Below are 19,595 nucleotides of genomic sequence, written 5' to 3'. Positions count from 1 at the left end.
TGAGCGAGAAGGGCGGCGGGATTAGCACCTGCTGTGGCAGAAGCCGGTCAAGGTGAAGGGTGAGAAGCCCAGCTCAGCCCTGCCGGGCACAGGCAGTTCCTTCCAGCCTGGGACTGGGGGGTTCCGGCCTCGTCCAGCTGGAGCAGCTCCCAGGAGGACTCTGCCCCCCACTCCCCCATTGTCTTTCTCACTGGCATTCGGGGTACAGGACATTGAGGGGCTTTTCAAGTACCAAGTCATGGGAAATGGAAAATTTTTCCAAATTCTGGGAGGACCCAAAAAGATGGGCCATGGATCCCCGACATCCCATAGGGTTCCCCAAGCCTGCCAGGAGCGATTCCTGAGTTCAGAGCATGGAGGAACCCCTGAATGGCACTGCCACTGGGTACGACCCAAAAACCAAAAAAATAAATAAAATAAAATAAAATAAAATAAAAATTATTGGGCCAGTATGATAGCATAGTGGTAGGGCATTCGCCTTGCACGTGGCAAATCCCAGAACAGACCCGGGTTCAATCCCCGGCATCCCATAGAGTCCCCCCCACCCCTGAAGCCTGCCAGGAACCATTCCTGAGAGCAGAGCCAGAAGTAAGCTCTGAGTAAGTGCTGGGTGTGGCCCAAAAACAAATAAAAAAAAAAAAAAAAAAAAGAGGCTGAGAGTAATTTGGGGTTTTCACAAGAGGGGCTTCGTCTTGAATTTCAATCGAATCTTTTAGGGAAAAGCTAAGCTCTGTCAGTCAGCCTGGGGCAGAGCACCAGCACCTCCAGGACTGCGCAGGGGGTGTTCTGGGGGGGCCCTGGGCAGCTGACTTGGGGTGTGGGGGTGTTTCTTGAGTCTATTTGTGATGAATCTCCGGGGTGCTGGGCATGTCTGCATGCCTGTACACATCTGCGTGTGCTCGCACATGTGTGCGTGTTTCTTCGGGGAGAGGCTAGCCGTTGCATGCCGTGTGAGCGAGGTTCACGGGAGGCTACGGAGGTCCCCGGGACGGAGCCGTCGTGTGAAACGGGGGCCCCTCACACCGCTGAAGGGGTCTCGAGGGGCCACAGCAGGACACCCCTGGGAGCGCAGGGCAGAGAGCGGAGATGGGAACTTGGTCCCAGCTGGCAGCTCTGCGGTTCTGTTCCCAGGTCTGAACAGGCGGTTTGCAAACAGATTGGGAAATTCTGGGCATTTTCTGCAGGCAGGAGCTCAAGTGGGGACCAGCTCTGTGAAGCTGGGGGGAAATTTTCACTCACTCACTCACTCACTCATTAATCAATCCATCAGCCTTTTATTGTGCATGATGAGCGTTAATTCCAGTCAGCTTCCATTTCTAAAGACTCCATTGGCTCCAGGCACATTTCCAAACCAGCTTCCTTTATTTAGGTTTGAGATTATTTTTATAATTTTTTATTTTTTAAAAACTTGATTGATTGATTGATTGATTGGGTTTTGGGCCATACCCAGCAGCACTCAGGGGTTACTCCTGACTCTGCACTCAGAAATCACTCCTGGCAGGCTGGGGGACCATATGGGATGTCGGGAATCGAACCGGGTCCCTCCAAGCTGGGGTGGGGGGCAGCTTGCCAGCTGCGAGCAAGGCAAATGCCCTACTGCTGTGCTACCACTCTGGCCCAAGTTTGAGATTCTTTTAGATTGGTGGTAAGATGGTTGCATAATTGGGGGTGTAGTGACCCCCACTTTGTGGTTGAGTGTTAGCTGGGCAGCCTTGCTACCGCCAGCCCCCCAATACTGCTAGGTACGACCCCTCTTAAAATGCATGTTAGGCGGGTTTCTAAAGTCTCAGCTGGGTTGGGGGTTCGTGTAGTTTCAGGGATCAGCCCCAATGGGGTCATACATTAAATCCTGTCTTCTTCCACCTGAACCACAATTCAGCCCAATAGAATGATTTTTTTTGTTTTTGTTTGTTTGTTTTGAGTCACACCCTGTGTGCTCAGGGTTGACTCCTGGCTCTGTGCTCACCTGGTTTTGTGCTCAACACTCACTCCTGGCGGGTCTCAAGGGACTCTGCATGGTGCCAAGGACTACAGGTGGCTTAACCTGTAAAAGACAAGTCCATCACTTGAAATCTTTCTGTTTTGGGGGGGACCATACTCAGAGGCACAGGGGGACCTGAGCTATGGGATGGAACCAGACATCCTCAAGCGTGCAGAGTTTGTGTATTGCCACCCTAGTTCTCTCCCTACTCCCCCCAATTCCTCTCTCCCCAGCCCCCGCTGCAAACATGGCGTCTCTCTTGTCTCTTTCTGGGGCTCCTCTCCCTTTGGCAGAAGCTCTTGTCTATCTGGCGCTTTCCCAGGCGGATCTCCCAGCAGACAACACACACACATTCTACATAGAGTAGGCCTCCCTGTTCCTCAAGTCCTGAGATGTGACTGGCAATGAACGGGGCACACTTGGAACTGAGGAGGGCACAGCAGGGAGGGCCTTTGCCTCACACATGGCTGACCTGGTTTTGGTCTCTGGAATCTCTGTAGGGTCCCCTGAGCCTGGCAGAAGCAATTCTTAAGTGCAGAGGTAGGAGTGACACCTGAGCACCACTGGGTGAGACTCAAAAAAAAAAAAAAAAAAGGAATGGGAGCCAGAGTGGCGGCGCAAGCAGTAAAGCATCTACCTTGCATGTGCTAGCATAGGATGGACCGCAGTTTGACACCCTCCCCCCATGTCCCATATGGTCCCCCAAACCAAGAATGATTTCTGAACACAGAGCCGGGAATAACCCCTGAGCATCACCTAGTATGGACCAAAAACCAAAAAAAGAAGGGAGAGAAGGAAGGATGGAAAAGGAAGAAGGAAGGAAGAGGGAGGGAAGAAGGAAGAGGGAGGGAAGAAGAAAGGAAGGAAGAGAAAAGAAAAGAAAGGCATAAACCAGGGGCCAGAGCAGGGGGCCACTTGCATTGCACGGAGCTCACTCTGGTTCGATCCGGCGTCTCGTATGGTCGCCAGCAGTAATTCCTGAGTGCAGATCTAGGAGTAAGATCTGAGTATTGCCCTACCCCCCTAAAAAGAAGGGTGCATACCACTTAGGGTGTTGTGACAGGGACCTCAGGATCCTTCTAGAAATGTTGTAGGGGTCACATACCAGAGTAGAGGTAAGGGACCATGGGACACAGGCAGCAAAAAAAAAAGATTAATAAAAACCTCAGGGACCAAAAATCACTTCCAAGTCGACCGCATTGTGAGTGGGGGAGTTTGGGGAACCCTTTCCTTCCACCCACCAGGGAGTGTGACAGGGTGCGGGGGCCAAGACTTGTAAGAAAGAGCCCCACGAGCACAGGCAGTGAGTGGGCTGAACGGGGCAGGTTTCTTCTTGCTGTCTTTTTGGGGGTTACCTGAGAATGTTTAGGTAGATGCTTAGCTCCTGGCAGTGCACAAGGAGCTTAGGGGGATCCTCCTCTAGCCCCTCCCTCTCTGGAAGTCCCTCAAATTTCCCCAAAGAGGGGACTTTTGGGCAGTTTGGCGTCCCAAAGCTGTGCAGAGACAGGACATCTGGGAGCCTTGTTTCTGCCTGGTCTCATCTGCCTGCAGGGTAAATGTCAGTTTGATGCCAAAGCAGTTAATTTGGGGGGGCACAGTGCACCCTCCTCCACTGTATCCCACACAGGGGGATCTTTACCATTTATCTATGGCATTTTGGAAGTTTTTGGTAATAGTTAAAAGGGGTAATAAGTAACAACATTTATGATCTGGTGAGAAATCTGTATTTCCTTAGGGTAGCTTGTTTTCTCCTCTCTTCGCCTCTCCTCCCCTCCCCTCCTCTTTCTTCTCCTCCTCTCCTCTCCTCTCCTCATCACCCCCAGCATCGTCATTCAGGGGTTCCTCCTGGCTCTACACTCAGAAATTGCTCCTGGTTGGGCCGGAGAGATAGCATGGAGGTGGAGCGTTTGCCTTGCATGCAGAAGGTCGGTGGTTCGAATCCCAGCATTCCATATGGTCCCCGAGCCTGCCAGGAGCAATTTCTGAGCATAGAGCTAGGAGTAAACCCTGAGTACTGCCAGGTGTGACTCAAAAACAAAACAAAAAAATAATAATAATAAAAAAAAAAAAAGAAATTGCTCCTGGCAGGTTCAGAGGACCATATGGGATGCTGGAAATCAAACCCAGGTTCATCCTGGGTCAGCCTCGTGCAAGGCAAACGCCCTACTGCTGTGCAATTTCTCCTGCCCTCTCCCGTATTTTCATCCATAGGGACTCCTTTCCCGCCTCACAGCTAGAGAATCTATTTGCCCTCAAATAGATTGGGGTTCCGGATTTCTGTTTCTCTGGATCAGACGGTAATTGTTTTCCTCCCCTCCCACATCTCCATCTCCTTAAGAAATTTTATGGATTTCCTGGGTGAGTGTTTGCTACCAGACAAGCCGTTGGGTGGTTCCTTCAAAGACCGTGTCCATTTTATTTGTCTTTTGGCATATCCTCCAAGTAGATAGAAAAAGAGCTCACGGGGGCCAGAGAGATAGCATGGAGGTAAGGCATTTGCTTTGCTTGCAGAAGGACAATGGTTAGAATCCCGGCTTCCCATATGGTCCCCCAAGCTTGTCAGGAGTGATTTCTGAGCATAGAACCAGGAGTAACCCCTGAGCACTGCTGGGTGTGACCCAAAAACCAAAAACCAAAAAAAAAAAGAGCTCACGAGATTGCCCAAACACTCTGCCTTTTGGGAGCAGGGGTATGGGTTAAGGGGTTAAGGTGGGCCATAGTTGGCAGTGCTCAGAGCTTCCATCTGGTTTTATGCTCAGGGGTCACTCCCAGAGGTGCTCGGGGGGACCATATGCAATGCTGGGGTTAGAACTCACTGCAGCCACGTGTAAGGCAAGTGCCAGGACCCCCAAAGTGTCTCTGTAGCTCAAAAACCCAAAAGAGGCAGGAGTGATAGCACAGCAGGGAGGGCGTTTGCTTGAACGCAGCTGATCTGGGTTCGATCCCCGGCATTCTGTAGGGTCCCCAGAGCCTGCTAGGAGGGATTCCTGAGAACAGAGTCAGGAGTAACCCCTGAGCGCCACTGGGTATGGCCCCAAAAAAACAAACAAAAATTCAAAGAAATGGGGCCCGGAGTGATATAGCACAGTGGTAGGGCTTTTGCCTTGCATGTGGCCAACCCGGGACGGACCCTCCTGGTTCAATTCCCGGCATCCCACATGGTTCCCAGAACCTGCCAGGAGCAATTTCTGAGCACAGAGACAGGAGTAACCCCTGAGTGCCACCGGGTGTGGCCCAAAATCCTAAATAAATAAATAAATGTTTTAAATTTTTCAAGGAAACATGCCTGGAAGGACTAACTCATTTTCTCTCTTGCAAGTCTGTTCTCTCTCTCTCTCTCTCTCTCTCTCTCTCTCTCTCTCTCTCTCTCTCTCTCTCTCTCTCTCTCATTCACCATCTCTTTAACTATCTCTCTTTATTGCCTGGAGCTGACTCCTTGCTCTCTGCTTAGTGGGGGTCACTCTTTTTTTGGGGGGGCCACACCAGGTGGCACTCAGTGTTTACTCCTGGCTCTGTGCTCAGAAATCGCAGACAGGGTGGGGAGTTGAGATGCTTCTTGTTTCTGCTTAAATCTGCTGTGTTAAGGGGCTTCGGGCAAGCCTGTGTCTGGGACTCTGCAGGCTGATTCAGGGAACCTTCTGCATGCAAAGGCCTCTCCAGCAAAGGCTCAGCCAGAACAGAACCTTCTTCCTTACAGAGCAGGAAAACTCCGCAGGTCAAGAAGGGGAGGCTTGGGACGAGGGGCGTGGGACTATCAGAGGAGGCTGAGTCTGCCCACAGATGTCTCGGGAGTCCGGTGATGCAGAGGGGGTGTCCCGGGGTCTCTTGCCCATCACCTCCCCTCAGCCCAGTGCCCATTTACCTCTCGCCTGCACTCCAGCTGCTGAGCACTCGGACCCTCTGGTGCTTCCCTCCTTTCTTCTTCTGGAGCATTCACTGGCGGGCCTTGTGGTATGGGGTACGCTCCTGCCCACGGCAGAGGGACATGTACCTGCCGTACTGTGGCCCCTGCAAGCAGGTACCCCCAAATGGATCCCAGGCACAGGGGGCAGGGAGGATGGATAGTCAGAATGTTCTAGAGTTGCATTTCCGAGGCGAGATGAAAAGAAGAGGTGAGGGAGAGAGAGAAGCTGGCTGAGAGGGGAAGCCCAGTGGGAGTGGGCAGCCTTGGTCTGTGTGGCCCACTCAGGTTTTATCTTTATTTGTTTGGTTTTTTGTTTTTGGGTCACACCTGGTGGCACTCAGGGGCTACTCCTGTCTCTGCACTCAAAAAAATCACTCCTGGCAGGCTCGGGGACCATATTGGATAGCGAGAATCGAACTACCATCTGTCCTAGATCAGCTGCGTACAAGGCAAATGCCCTACCACTGTGCTATCTCTCCGGCCCCCAGGTTTTGTCTTTAATCGCCTTCTCTTGTCCTTGTGGCAGTGCTCACGGCCACCTCCTGCCTCAGAAGGTCTCTGTTCACAGTGACAGAGCTTTCATGATTTCCAGTCATGCGAAGTCCAACACCCTTCACCAGGCATATTTCCCACCACCAATGTCCCCGGTTTCCCTCTCGACCTCTCCTCTGCTCTCTCCCCTGCCTGCTTCTGGGACGAACGTTTTTCTCCCTCTCTTCCAAAAACCAAAGTTTTTGGTCTATGAGCCACACCCAGCAGTGCTCAGAAATTACTCCTGAGAGATAGATCAGCAGTGGGGCATTTGCCTTGCACACTGCTGACCCGGGACAGATCTGGGTTCAATCCCCAGCATCCCATGTGGTCCTCTGAGCCTGCCATGAGCGATTTCTCAGCTTAAAGCCAGGAGGAACCCCTGAGCGTCACTGGGTGTAACCCAAAATCGGTTACTCCTGACTATGCACTCAGAAATTGCTCCTGGCTGTGGGGGGGGGGCCATATGGGATGCCGGCAGTTCAAAAAGCAGTCTGTCTGTCGTGGGGTTAACTACGTGCAAGGCAAACGCCCTATTGCTGTGCCACCGCTCTGGCTCCAATTAATTTTTCAAAAAAAAGAAATTACTCCTGACAGGCTCAGGGGACCCTATGGGATGCCAGGGATTGAACCAGGGTTGGCCACGTGCAAGGCAAACATGCTCCTCGCTGTGCTATGGCTCTGGCCCCTCTTCTTTCCTCCCCCTTTTGACACTGTGGTTTGCAATAGAGTTGCTGAGGGGGTATCCTGCCCCTTAGTGTCCCTCATCTCAGTCCCCAGTTCTCAGGCCTTGGACATTCTTGGGCATATCCTCACGTGTCAAGACCAGCTGATCACATTACTCCAGTTTCTCTGCGCACGTGTGTGTGTGTGTGTGTGTGTGTGCGCGCGTGTGTGTGTGCCCGTGAGTACGCATGCAGGCAGATGTCTGAATGCCAGAAGCCAAACAAGGGGGCCCAGCCATGTGGACACACCAGCCCTGCCCCCTCCCCGGAATGTGCCGCTGGTGGGACCGGCCTGTGGACTCACCCGATATCAGTGTAGACACAGCCCCGACCGGGCGCCTTATCTCGGGTGCCTGCTTGTTCTGGCGTCGCTTCTGGTTGACTCAGCACGGCTGGGCTGCCTGTTCCTGGCCCTGGACCTGTCGCACCTGCTCTGTCCGCCACCTGGGGGTGGGGCAGCCCCCCAGCGCCAGAGGTGGAAGTCTGGGAGGACCCAAGCTTCAGCCCCCACAGCACTCCCCACGTTCCCACCTGGGAACTGGGGGCTGGGCCCAGACTCATTCTTGTCTCCTGGCCAAGGCTATGTATGCCTGACCTCCAGTGAACTTTCCTGGGGCAGTGGGGACAGGGACTTGGGGTTTCCGGGCCACGGAGCCAGCAGCCAGGGTGAGGGACGGCTTTGTCGGGAAGCTTTTGTCTTGGACACTGTCTTGGATGGGGGAAGCGGCCAGCCCGAGGGCCTCAGGATGAGGAACCAGGAACCAGCCAGCCTGCCAGCTTGGTACCTGGAAAGGTGTATGCATCCCAAGATGTTTCCTCTTCTGGAAATGCAACCCCAAGGCTGCTGCCATATTTTTTGTTTGTTTTTTGTTTTGTTTGGGGGCCACACCCGGCGTCGCTCCTGGCTCTGTGCTCAGAAATCACTCCTGGGGGGCTGAAAAGATAGCACAGTGGTAGGGTATTTGTCTTGCACGCAGACAATCAAAGACGGATGGTGGTTCGTATCCTGGCGTCCCATATGGTCCCCCTGCCTGCCAGGAGTAATTTCTGAGCGCAGAGCCAGGAGTAACCCCAGAGTGCTGCCGGGTGTGACCCAAAAACAAAATAAATAAATAAATAAAATAAAAATAAATCGCTTCGGGCAGGCTCAGAAGATCATATGGGATGCCGGGGATGAAACCCAGGCCTGTTCAGGGTTGACCTCGTGCAAGGCAAATGCCCTCCCGCTGTGCCATCACTCCAGCCCCTGCTGCCATAATTTTTCCAGGCTCGCCTCCAGGAGTCCTTTTAACTCCGTTCCTTTTACACCTTTTACTCCTTCACTACTTATGCTCAGCCCATTTGCATCCTCAAACAGTAGCCTTTCACCATCGGGGCCTTTTGCACCGTCATTCCACAGAGGCCAGGCATTTTTCCTTGGGGCATTTTCTTTTACTTGCTGATTCAACACATCTGTTGTGTGGCCCATCAGTGTCTCATGCTGGAATGGGGTTTTCTAAACACAAGTGGCAGTGCCGGTGTCTGTAGGGTAGTTGGCTTTGTGTCACACACACACACACACACACACACACACACACACACACACACACACACACACTCACACACACCATTCCATCCACATTTCCACGTTGTCTCTGTCTATGGGTAGAGTCCACCTTTCCCCAATCCACTGGCCTTGGGCACACAGACCTGACCAGCTCTTGGTGACTGTGGATGGGGGTATGTCTCACTAGAGACTGGCTAAGTCTTCCTGGGGTCTATACACAGGGGTGGAAGTGCCTGTCCCAGGGGTAGTTCTATTTTATTTTGTTATGGGGTAACACCCAGTGATGCTCAGTGGTTACTCCTGGCTCTGCACTCAGGAATTTGTCCTGGTGGTACTTTATGAGGTGCTGGGGGGTTGAACCTGGCTTGGCCACCTGCAAGTTAAGCAAGCACCTTCTGTGCTATCACTCTGGTCCCTGATTCTTTTTTGGGGAGAAGGGGAGGCACTCCTAGCTCTGTGCTCAGAAATCACTCCTGGCGGGCTCTGGAGACCACATGGGATGCTGGGGAAAGAACCGAGATCAGCCTCGTACAAGGCAAATGCACTCCACGCTGTGCTATCACTCTGGACCAGTGATGGTATTTTTCTTTTTTTTTTTTGGGGGGGGGGGGTTTTGGGCCACACCCTGTGACGCTCAGGGGTTACTCCTGGCTATGCGCTCAGAAGTTGTTCCTGGCTTCTTGGGGGACCATATGGGACGCCGGGGGATTGAACCGAGGTCCGTCCTAGGCTAGCGCAGGCAAGGCAGGCACCTTACCTCCAGCGCCACCGCCCGGCCCCCTGGTATTTTTCAAATTTATTCACATCTCCATTCTTTTTGTCCTCTTTGTTGTTCTCTGAGGCTGAGTTATTCTTCGATCTGTCCCACAGTGGTGAAGGATCCTCTCGCACCCCCAGCCTGTCCCTCTTGGGAGTGGGTGGGGTGCAGGGTACTGTGAGTGGTGGCAAATGGACCCAGGCACTTTGGCTGGGAGTGTGTGGTGGTAACATGCCACCCCTAAAAGTGAGAAATGTTTACACTTGAAACTCCAGAAAAAGAAGGAGGGAGGGAAGGGGGGAGGAAGGAAGAAAGGAAGGGAGAAGGAAGGTAAGAAAGAAAGGCCATCAACGTGGAAGGCTGTTCTCATGCATGGGGACTTAAGACAGTGTTTGCATCAGAGCCACCCAGGTGAGGCTTCTGCTTCCGACGGAGCCCCCAGGGGCACCGGCTTTATGGGCAAATTCTGGTCCCTAGTGGCCATTCTGCAGTAATTGTGCCTCGGTGCCTAGGGACACCTTCAATCACCCTCTGTCGCACGTCTCACATCTCCCCTCTTCGCCTCTTTCCAGTGGGACCTGGTGTGTGACAATGCCTGGAAGGTCCACATCGCCAAGTTCTCGCTCCTGGTCGGACTGATCTTTGGTTACCTGATCACTGGCTGCATCGCCGACTGGTAAGTACGGCGGGCCCAGCACCTGAGAATTCCAAAGGAATTGAGTCAGCTTGGGGGCCCCTAGACACGCCGGTATCCCCTCAACCACATACCCACAAGGTGAGACAGACAGACAGAATTTGAATCCATTGCAATGACATAGCCAACTAGGCTTATAAAATGTGGTCGAAAAGTGTGGCCTGACCCCCCCTCCCACCAGGGGGCATCACCTCAGGGGCCAAGGGGGTGGACTCAGGAACAGGGGAACCTCAAAATGCATCCAGAAGTGGGGTGCAGAGAAATGCCCCCAGGGGCAGGCTGGCTCTAGCAGGAGAGTCCTCACGTGGGTTCAGTGACCCATAGAGACACTGAGATTTATCATTTGTGTTTCGGGCACTGAGCCTGCCACCTTTGCCCCAATGAGAGTTGAATCTCTGCTTGGTGAGCTGCCTGGCCTGCTGGCACCCAGCCGGGCGAATACAGCCACTGGGGTGGGGGGTGGGGGGTGGTAGTGGAGTGTTAGGCTCTCCAGGGCAGTGCTTACAAATGCTCTGTCTACCGTGTGTGTGTGTGTGTGTGTGTGTGTGTGTGTGTGTGTGTGTGTGTGAGCCACTGGTGGTACATGCCAGCATAAACAAATCCAAGTCTCCTCAAAAGGTGTCTCTCTCTCTCTCTCTCTCTCTCTCTCTCTCTCTCTCTCTCTCTCTCTCTCTCTCTCTCTCTCTCTCTCTCTCTCTCTCTCTCTCTCTCTCTCTCTCTCTCCTGTGAAATTCCATCGGGATTCACTAGGGCTGAGAGAACAAACTTAAGGACTTGGCCTGCATCTAAAACCCAGGTGCTGGCAGGTTCTGATGGTTCTAGGAAAGCTCTAGAACTTCCTGAAGGCCTGGATGCCAGGGGCCTCTTCCAGCTCTAAAGCCAAGCCTTTCGGTGAGGCCGCATCCTGGGCTGTAGCCTAGATGGCTCTGCCCTTTGGCCCTAGAGGGAAACACAGATTTCTGGGTTCTGGGCCCGAACAGCCAGTTGGGGGCCAGGCTCTGTCTTACCACACGGTATAGCAGGATCAGCATATTTTGGCCAGGGGCAGCCTCACAGCCTCGCCTGGCACACAACACACACACACACACACACACACACACACACACACACACACACATACACACACACACACACATTTTCTCTCTCTCTCTCTCTCTCTCTCTCTCTCTCTCTCCCCCTCCCTCCCTCCCTCCCTCCTTCTGGAAGGCCCCCAAGTGGGCAAAGCCTAGCAGGGGTCCAGGGGGCACTGCCCAAGAGCAGAATTGTAGCTCTGACCAGGGCTGACCTCGGGTCTCGGTGAGTTTGGACAGGGAGACCCTGCAGGGGCCCCATGGGCCGCTCAGAGTTTCGGGGTTGGGTCCTTTCTTTAAGTTTCTTTCTGAGATTCTCAGATTGAGTTTGGGCTGGAGGACCAGTTTGCCACCATGCCCCAGGGCTCAGTTCCTAGCCTTGGAGCCCCAAGTTGCCCAGTCCTGGGGACCCCTAAAGCCTAATAAAACAACAAAACGTGCAAGCAAGCTTCGGCCGCCAAACCGTTCTTGATGTCTCTTGTTCATCCTTCCAGGGTCTTTTGCTTTTTGAACTTTTTTTTTTTTTTTTTTTTTTTGGTTTTTGGGTCACACCCAGCAGAGCTCAGGGGTTACTCCTGACTCCACACTCAGAAATCACTCCTGGCAGGCTCAGGGGACCATATGGGACACCGGGACTCGAACCACCGTCCTTCTGCATGAAAGGCAAATGCCTTACCTCCATGCTATCTCTCCGGCCCAAACTTTTTTTTCTTTCTTTTTTGTTTTTTTTGGGCCACACCCGTTTGATGCTCAAGGGTTACTCCTGGCTAAGAGCTCAGAAATTGCCTTTGGCTTGGGGGGACCATATGGGACACCGTGGGATCGAACCGAGGTCCTTCCTTGGCTAGCGCTTGCAAGGCAGACACCTTACCTCTAGCGCCATCTCACCAGCCCCCGGCCCAAACTTTTTGAACCTTTTTATTTTTAGTTGTTGTTTTGTTTGTGTTTGGGGCCACAGTCAGCAACACTCAAGAGTTACTCCTAGCTCTGTGCTCAGAAATTATTCCTGGCACGGACGAACCTTATGGGATGCCGGGATTGAACCCGGGTCAGTCACAAGCAAGGGAAGCATCCTCCCTGTTGTGCTATGGTTCTGGCCCTGCCTTTTGCTTTTCAGTAGCTGCTTGTCTGGGGGTTCTAAGGGCTTCATGCCCTGCAGCTCCCCCAGATCCCCAGCGCTCCCATTTCTCTCATCCCACCTGGTGTTTTTTGCTTTTGTTGTTGTTGTTGTTTCTGTTTTAGGGCCACACCCGGCAGCCCTCAGGGATTCCTCTGGCTCTGCTCTCAAAAATCGCTCCTAGCAGGTTCCCCCCCCCCCCCATATAGCAGGGGACCATATGGGATATCAGGAATTGAACCCAGGTCTGTCCCAGGTCGGCTGCATGCAAGGCAAATGCCCTACTGCTGTGCTATCACTCTGGTCTCCTAGCTGGTGTTTTTTTGTTTTGTTTTGTTTTTTGTTTTGTTTTGAATTTTTGGGTCACACCCGGCAGTGCTTCAGGGGTTACTCCTGGCTGTCTGCTCAGAAATAGCTCCTGGCAGGCACGGGGGACCCTATGGGACACCGGGATTCGAATCAACCACCTTTGGTCCTGGATCGGCTGCTTGCAAGGCAAACGCTGCTGTGCTATCTCTCCGGGCCCCCCAGCTGGTGTTTTTGCTTGGTTCCCACAGCTCCTTGCCAAGGCAGTGATGTGGGGATGTGGGGGAAAAGCTACACATCAGCTCTGGGGGTCAGCGTCTCCCCTCCCTGCACTCCATAAGGACTCACTGCCTGTGGAGCTTCACCCCTAGTCCGTCTCCCCATCCCAAGGTGTGTCTGTGAGCCCCTTAAAGCGACTTTCCTGCAGGATAGAGCTGGGGAGGGCCAGCAAGGCTGGGTCTAGGGAGCCATGCAGAGGGACAAGATTTTGCAAAAGAGGCCAGAGCAGTAGCACAGCAATGGGGTGCTTGCCTTGCACGAGGCTGCCCAGGAAGAACCTGGGTTTGATCCCCTGCATCCTATATGGTTCCCCACGCCAGGAGCGATTTCTGAGCACAGAGCCAGGAGTAACCCCCGAGCATCACCAGGTGTGGCCAAAAAACAAAACGAAACAAAAGATAAAAAGTTGAGCTCTTACAGGGCCGGAGAGAGCACAGTGAGAGGGCATTTGCCTTGCAAGCGGCCCACCCAGGGCCAATGGTGGTTCGAATCCCTGCATCCCATATGGTTCCCCTGCCTGCCAGGAACAATTTCTGAGCAGATAGCCAGGAGTAACCCCTGAGTGTCACTGGGTGTGGCCAAATAAATAAATAAATAAATAAACAAATAAGAGGCCGGTGAGGTGGCGCTAGAGGTAAGGTGTCTGCCTTGCAAGCGCTAGCCAAGGAAGGACCGTGGTTCGATCCCCCGGCGTCCCATATGCTCCCCCCAAGCCAGGGGCAATTTCTGAGCACTTAGCCAGGAGTAACCCCTGAGCATCAAACGGGTGTGGCCAATAAATAAATAAATAAATAAAAATTGGGCTCTTAGAGGTCAGAGTGATAGCACAGTGATAGGGTGTTTGCCTTGAGTGTGACTGACCCAGGACAGATGCAGGTTTGATCCTCGGCATCCAGTATGGTCTCCCAAGCCAGGAGTGATTTCTGAGTGCGGAGCCAGGAGTAACCCCTGAGCATCACCAGGTGTGACCCCCAAATGAACAAACAAAAAATAAATAAATAAAGAGATTTCTGAACACGTTCACATTGGAGCTATCAGGGTTGCATCCGAGTGTCCTCCTTGGTTTTCTGCCTCACCTCCAAGGACCTCAGCAGTGATCTGGGGGAGGACCTGGGCCTCTTGGTCCATCCGTCTATCTGTCCATTCTCGGGAAATGGGGCTGCATGTGTCATCTGGGGACTCTCCACCCACTCACAGTCGATGCCTTTCTCTCTCTCCTGCGTGCAGGGTGGGCCGGCGGCCTGTCCTCCTCCTCTCCATCATCTTCATCCTGCTCTTCGGGCTGACGGTGGCGCTCTCCGTGAACATCACCATGTTCAGCACCCTGCGCTTCTTCGAGGGCTTCTGCCTGGCCGGTATCATCCTCACACTCTACGCGCTGCGTAAGTAGGGGTGGGCGTGGGCAGGGTTGGGGGGGAGGTGGTAGAGGAGTTGGGGGACCCTCAGCTTCTGTGGTCTCTGCACTGGCGGGGACCGAATATTTCTCGTATCATGGGGCTCCTTGGTCTGTGGCCCGAGGTGGGATGGAGTCCTGACTGTGTGACTCAGGACAGATGGTCAGACGAACAGACGTGGTGTCAGGGTGGTTGCAGCCTTGCTCTCCCCCCACAATATTCCTTGCTGCTGGTCTATGTATACCCCAAGCTCCAGTATGTTGCATTTGCTGCCACTTGCATGTCACTGTGGGGCCTGCTGAAAGGATTCCAGAAGGTTCTGTAGGTCCCAAAAGGCTATGGGCGCAAGAAGCTGCATCCTAAGCACTGGACGAAGCAGGAAAGATGTTTCACTAGTGTTTTCTCTCTTGAGGGTTCGGGGAAATGTCCCCCAAGGCCCTCCCTGGCTTTCTGTCCCTGTTTCTGTTCTGTCCTGGGTGCTCTTAATACCAGGGGTAGAAAGAAACCTCAGAACAGGGTTGTTGCCATTTGCTGATGTCCCCATGAGTGGTGGTGGAGGTGGCCGGAGAGTGAGTGCTGTGGCCTTTTCTTCGCCTGGACTATGGCTGGACCTCCTTCGTTTGTGCTGAAAAAAATTCGCCCAAAGTTTGTGTCTCTTGCGCAGAGAATGGACTAGCTCCTGGCAGGTTGTAGGCAGGGAAGAGGAGCCAAGGGGGAGGAGGCAGGAGGAGTCCTGTCCAGCTCCAAGTCCTCCCCCTGTAGAATTGTGGCCTCTCAGAACTCACCAACCTGTTGCCGAAGCCCTCTAGGGCCCCTAGGACCCCTGAACTCAGGTCAGCAGGCCAGGACAGGGTGGTAGAATTTTTAGTCCAGTCCCAACACTGCCAGCCGAGCCTCCTGCCCTGAACTGCTGCAGCCGTGAGGGCCCCCCCCTCCCCCCCCCCCCCGTGAGTGCCCTGTGCAGTTCTGCTCCAAGGGGGGTGGAGGGGGTCGTCAGGGGCACAGCTCTGTCCATTGGCAATTCAGTCCAGGCACTCAGCCCCGGGACCTCAGTGGATAGGTAGCAAATCCTCCTTCCAGCCCTGTGCCCAACTGAGTTAGGACCCGTATGGGCCTTGTTGCAAAGGTGGGGAGTGGGTGTTGCGAGGCCACTGAGTGTCCATGTGCCAGGCAGCCTGCACTGCGGAGGGAGGAGGGCAGGGCTGAAGTTGTGACTGGCACTTCTGGCCCCTGGAATGAAGCCTGGCACGGTGCGGGTGCCATGGAAGGTCCAACCTCATGTAGGAATGTTTTCCTGGTCCATGTCGGTCGGGGGCCTCTTGCTGAGGGCTGCATTGACTGAAAAGTGAGTTTTTCACCCTCGGGATGGGCCTTTTCTGTGGAAAGTGTCTCTTGTTCTGAGGACCCTGCCATGAGGGTGCTGAGCTTTTGGGGGAAGCGTGTGGAACAGTGGAACCCCAAGACCTGCAGGCTTTGTCCTGGGGCCGCACAGAAAGTGTATCAGGTCTGTGTTGACAGCATAGCCTTCAATGATAGGAATGTGAATCTGGGTGCCAATAAAACTTTATTTGCAGAAGCAAACAGTGGGCTAGGTTGATTTGGGGCATCCCATCCTTAAGCCTCTGGTGGAATTCTCCTCTCCATTAGCTGCTCCACAGCTGGGGTGAATGGATGCCTAACAAGCTGCACCTCAGGCCCTGGTTGCTCCCTCTGGTTCTGTCGTCTTTCCCACCTCAATTTCTTCTGTGGCTTTCTTCCCTGGCTTTCTGTGAAGCCCCAAGAGCTCATTCCCCATTGCTTCCTGCATGACTTCCTAGCGTAGATGTTTTTACAAACAGACATTTTTGTGCTTTCTGGGCTCGCGATGGTGCATCAGACGTCAGGACAGGGCCACAGAGATAGCACAACAATAGGGCATTTGCCTTCATATAGCCAACCTAGGACAGACAGTGGTTCAAATCCCAGCATCACACATGGTCCCCTAAGTCTGCTAAGAGCAATTTCTGAGCGCAAAAGCAGAAGTAACCCCTGAGCACCGCTGTGTGTGGCCCAAAATCCAAAAAAGAAAAATTAAAAACACACGCTCAAACACTACCAGATGGGACCCCTATGGAAAAATAAACAAAAAGGAGAGAGGAGCTAGAGAGATAGCACAGTGGTAGTGCATTTGCCTTGCATGCGGTTGACCTGGGAAAGACCAGTTTGATACCTGGCATCCCATATGGTCCGCCGTACCTGCCAGGAGTGATTTCTGAGTGCAGAGCGAGGAGGAACTCCTGAGCGCTGCCAGGTGTGACCCAAACACAAAAAGCAAACAAACAAGAGAGAGAGAGAGGAGAGAGAGAGACAGAGAGAGAGGAGAGAGAGAGAGACAGAGAGAGAGACAGAGAGAGAGAGACAGAGAGAGAGACAGAGACAGAGAGAGAGAGAGAGAGAGAGAGAGAGAGAGAGAGAGAGAGAGAGAGAGAACGAACCTTGTGCCAGGGAGATGTGGTTGGGGTGGGAAGGGTGGGTATTGGAGCAGGAAGATGCTCCATCCTGGGTCAGTCCTGGGAGGGCAGGGCTAAATCAGGATGAAGAGAGAGAAAAGCCCCATCCATCTGGTCCGTCTGTCCTTCCATTCGTCTGCAGTCCCACAGAGGAGTCTGCTGGCATCTCCACCCGCCCGAGCCGTCCAAGTGATGCAGAATTTTGTTTCTTTGCTTCGCTGTAAGCTGGTGATGGATGGATGGGCGGGCACAGGCCTGAAGCGGGGCTCACATTGATTATTGGAAGATGCATTTTTAATGCGGCTGCCGCTCCCACCCCAGGGGCCCTGTGACTTGGCAGCTGCCCTGCGGGGGCAAGATCAGGCTCTCTCAGCAGAGTCCGCTGCCTCCCTGAGTCTGAGCGAGTTTCTGCAGGCCGGGCTGCCTGGCCACCTCGGCCCTGCTGGGCTGGTTTTTGTTGTGCCGCCAACTGCTGACTTGGGCATTTCTCTGCTTCTCCCGGCCTGGGCACAGGCGGTGTAGGCTGCTGAGGACTGGGACCCCGGAAAGATTGGGGCTTCTGGGGCAGGAGAGATAGCACAGCGGTAGGGCTTTTGCCTTGCATGCAGCTGACCAGGAATGGACTCTGGTTGGATCTTCAGCATCCCATATGGTCCCCCAAGCCTGCCAGGAACGATTTCTGAGTGCAGAGCCAGTAGTAACTCCTGCCCTGAATGCTGCCAGGTGTGGCTCAAAAACAAAAGAGATTAAGGCCCCCTGAGGGATTAGGTCCCCTGAGGGATTGGGGCCCCTGAGGGATTGGTCTATAGCTTGTTCCATTTCAGTCCTCTCCCCTTTAAACCTTGGTCTCTATCAGTCCCCACAAAGAGGTGTAATGAATAATTGGGATGGACATATGGAGCCAGAAGGATAATACAATGGTAGGACATTTACCTTGCACACTGCTGACGGGACCATCCAGGTTTGATTCCCGCCATCCCATATGGTCCTCTGAGCCTGCCAGTAGTGATTTCTGAGCCCAGAGCCTGGAGGAACCCCTGAGTGCTTCTGGGTGTGACCCAAAAACCAAACAAAACAAAAAATTAGGACATAAACTTGAGGTGACTGGCCTCTGCCCAGGGCTCCTTCCATAGAGGTCGAGAGCCTTGGGCAGCACAGTGAGGGCAGTTCCCACGTTTGGGTGGGGCTGCCCCTGTGAGGTGGGCCATGGTGCCACATGGAAGTCACCACTCATGCCTGACTTTATCTATTCTGGGCAGCAATAGGCAGGCAGAGACCCTCAGGGAACCAGAGGCCCAAAATAACCAGAACCTGCTTTTCCTTATGGAAGTAAACTCTGACCCAGGTCCCAGAATTAGACCCTTTTGGGGGCTAAGGAGTCCTGATTGGTGGGTGCTGAGTGTGGCTTCCAGGTAGAACATGGGAGGGGCCAGAACAATGGCGCAGCGGTAGGGCATTTGCTTTACACGCAACCGAGCCAGGACAGACCTGGGTTTGACCCCTGGTGTCCCATATGGTCCCCCGAGCCAGGAGCGATTTCTGAGCACAGAGCCGAGAGTAACCCTGAGCATTACCAGGTGAGGCCCCAAAACCAAAACAAAATAAACAGGTAGGGTGTGGGCACCCCATGGGAGGGCAGTATTATCTTCTCAAGAGGTCCCTGAACAAGGGCCTCGTGGGGCAAAGAGCACGTGAGACTGGGGTTTGATCTACATGGCCCCCTAAGCACTGCTTGGTGTCACCTAAGAAGGAAAAATGTCCAAGAAATTGTGTCTTTGGGGCTGATCCAGCCCTGGTGGTCTCTAATTCTGTGGCAAAGGAGATTTTTTTTTTAATATATCCAAAGTGGCTTTTATTTTTAGTTTCTCTCCTCATGCCATCTGTCTTCCTCTCTCAAGTAGAAACCTACCCCCGCCTCAATATAGAACCATGAACTTTTTGTTTGTTTCTTTTGGGGCCATACCTGGTGATGCTCAGAGGTTCCTCTGGGCTCTGGGCTCAGGAATCGCTCCTGGCAGGCTCCGGGGGACCACATGGGGTGCCAGGGATCAAACCTGTATTGGCCACATGCAAGGTAAATGCCCTCCCCGCTGTGTTGTAGCTCTGAACCCGGAACCGTGAACTCTGCTTCAGGCTGGCAGAGGCCATATTTTTTTGTTCTTCACAGGGCAAAGATTGTGGGTTAATTGGCACGATTTGGGCAGGTTGGGTTGACATTGTGCCTGAATGTTGCCCCAAAAAATTCCTCCCCAAAGAGATAGCACAGTGGTAGGGCATTTGCCTTGCACATGGTCGACCCAGGACAGACCCAGCTCAATCCTTGGCATCCCATATGGTCCCCAAGCCTTCCAGGAACGATTTCTAAGCACAGAGCCAGGAGTAAGCCCTGAGCGCTGCTGGGTGTGACCCAAAAACAAACAAACAAAATTACTCCCAAGCTTCATACTTGGGTCTCCTGATACCCAGACAGCTGGAATGGACAAAGGAAGGCTCTTACCTGTCCCCAAGTATGATCCGAGAGTTCACATGTGACTGCAGAATTCATAACTCCAAAGCGCAAAAGACACAGTAAAGTCTGGTCTGGCTATATCTGGGTGGGTCCAGGGGCTCCAGAACATTCCATGGGGCCTGTAGCTGGTTCTTCTTGTTTCGAGCCTACTCCCTCATCCTGGAATGTGTTCTTGAGGTTTCCAGGGGCCAGTTTTGGGTCTGGGGTTGTCAAGTACCAGATGGGCTGTGCATTGAGAAGCAGCAAGATGGAGCTGGATGTCGGTAGCTATGCAGGACTACTTCCTCCTTCTC

The 19,595-nt window shown here is 53.3% G+C and overlaps 1 protein-coding gene across 5 annotated transcripts in view; it reads left to right on the top strand.

Annotated features, from left to right (window-relative positions):
- The window catches only part of SLC22A23 (solute carrier family 22 member 23), a 79,797-nt gene that overhangs the window by 19,551 nt on the left and 40,651 nt on the right, over positions 1 to 19,595 (top strand). For all 5 annotated transcript variants that reach the window (XM_049764957.1, XM_049764955.1, XM_049764956.1 and 2 more), the window contains exons 2-3: positions 10,017 to 10,120; positions 14,138 to 14,292. In XM_049764957.1, coding sequence (XP_049620914.1) covers positions 10,017 to 10,120; positions 14,138 to 14,292 — 259 coding nt within the window. The remainder of the gene's footprint in view (positions 1 to 10,016; positions 10,121 to 14,137; positions 14,293 to 19,595) is intronic.

Source organism: Suncus etruscus, chromosome 18, assembly GCF_024139225.1.
Source record: "Suncus etruscus isolate mSunEtr1 chromosome 18, mSunEtr1.pri.cur, whole genome shotgun sequence".
Taxonomy (NCBI): Eukaryota; Metazoa; Chordata; class Mammalia; order Eulipotyphla; family Soricidae; genus Suncus; species Suncus etruscus.
Note: the sequence above shows the minus strand (reverse complement) of the source record. Positions and strands in the feature narration are given on the sequence as shown.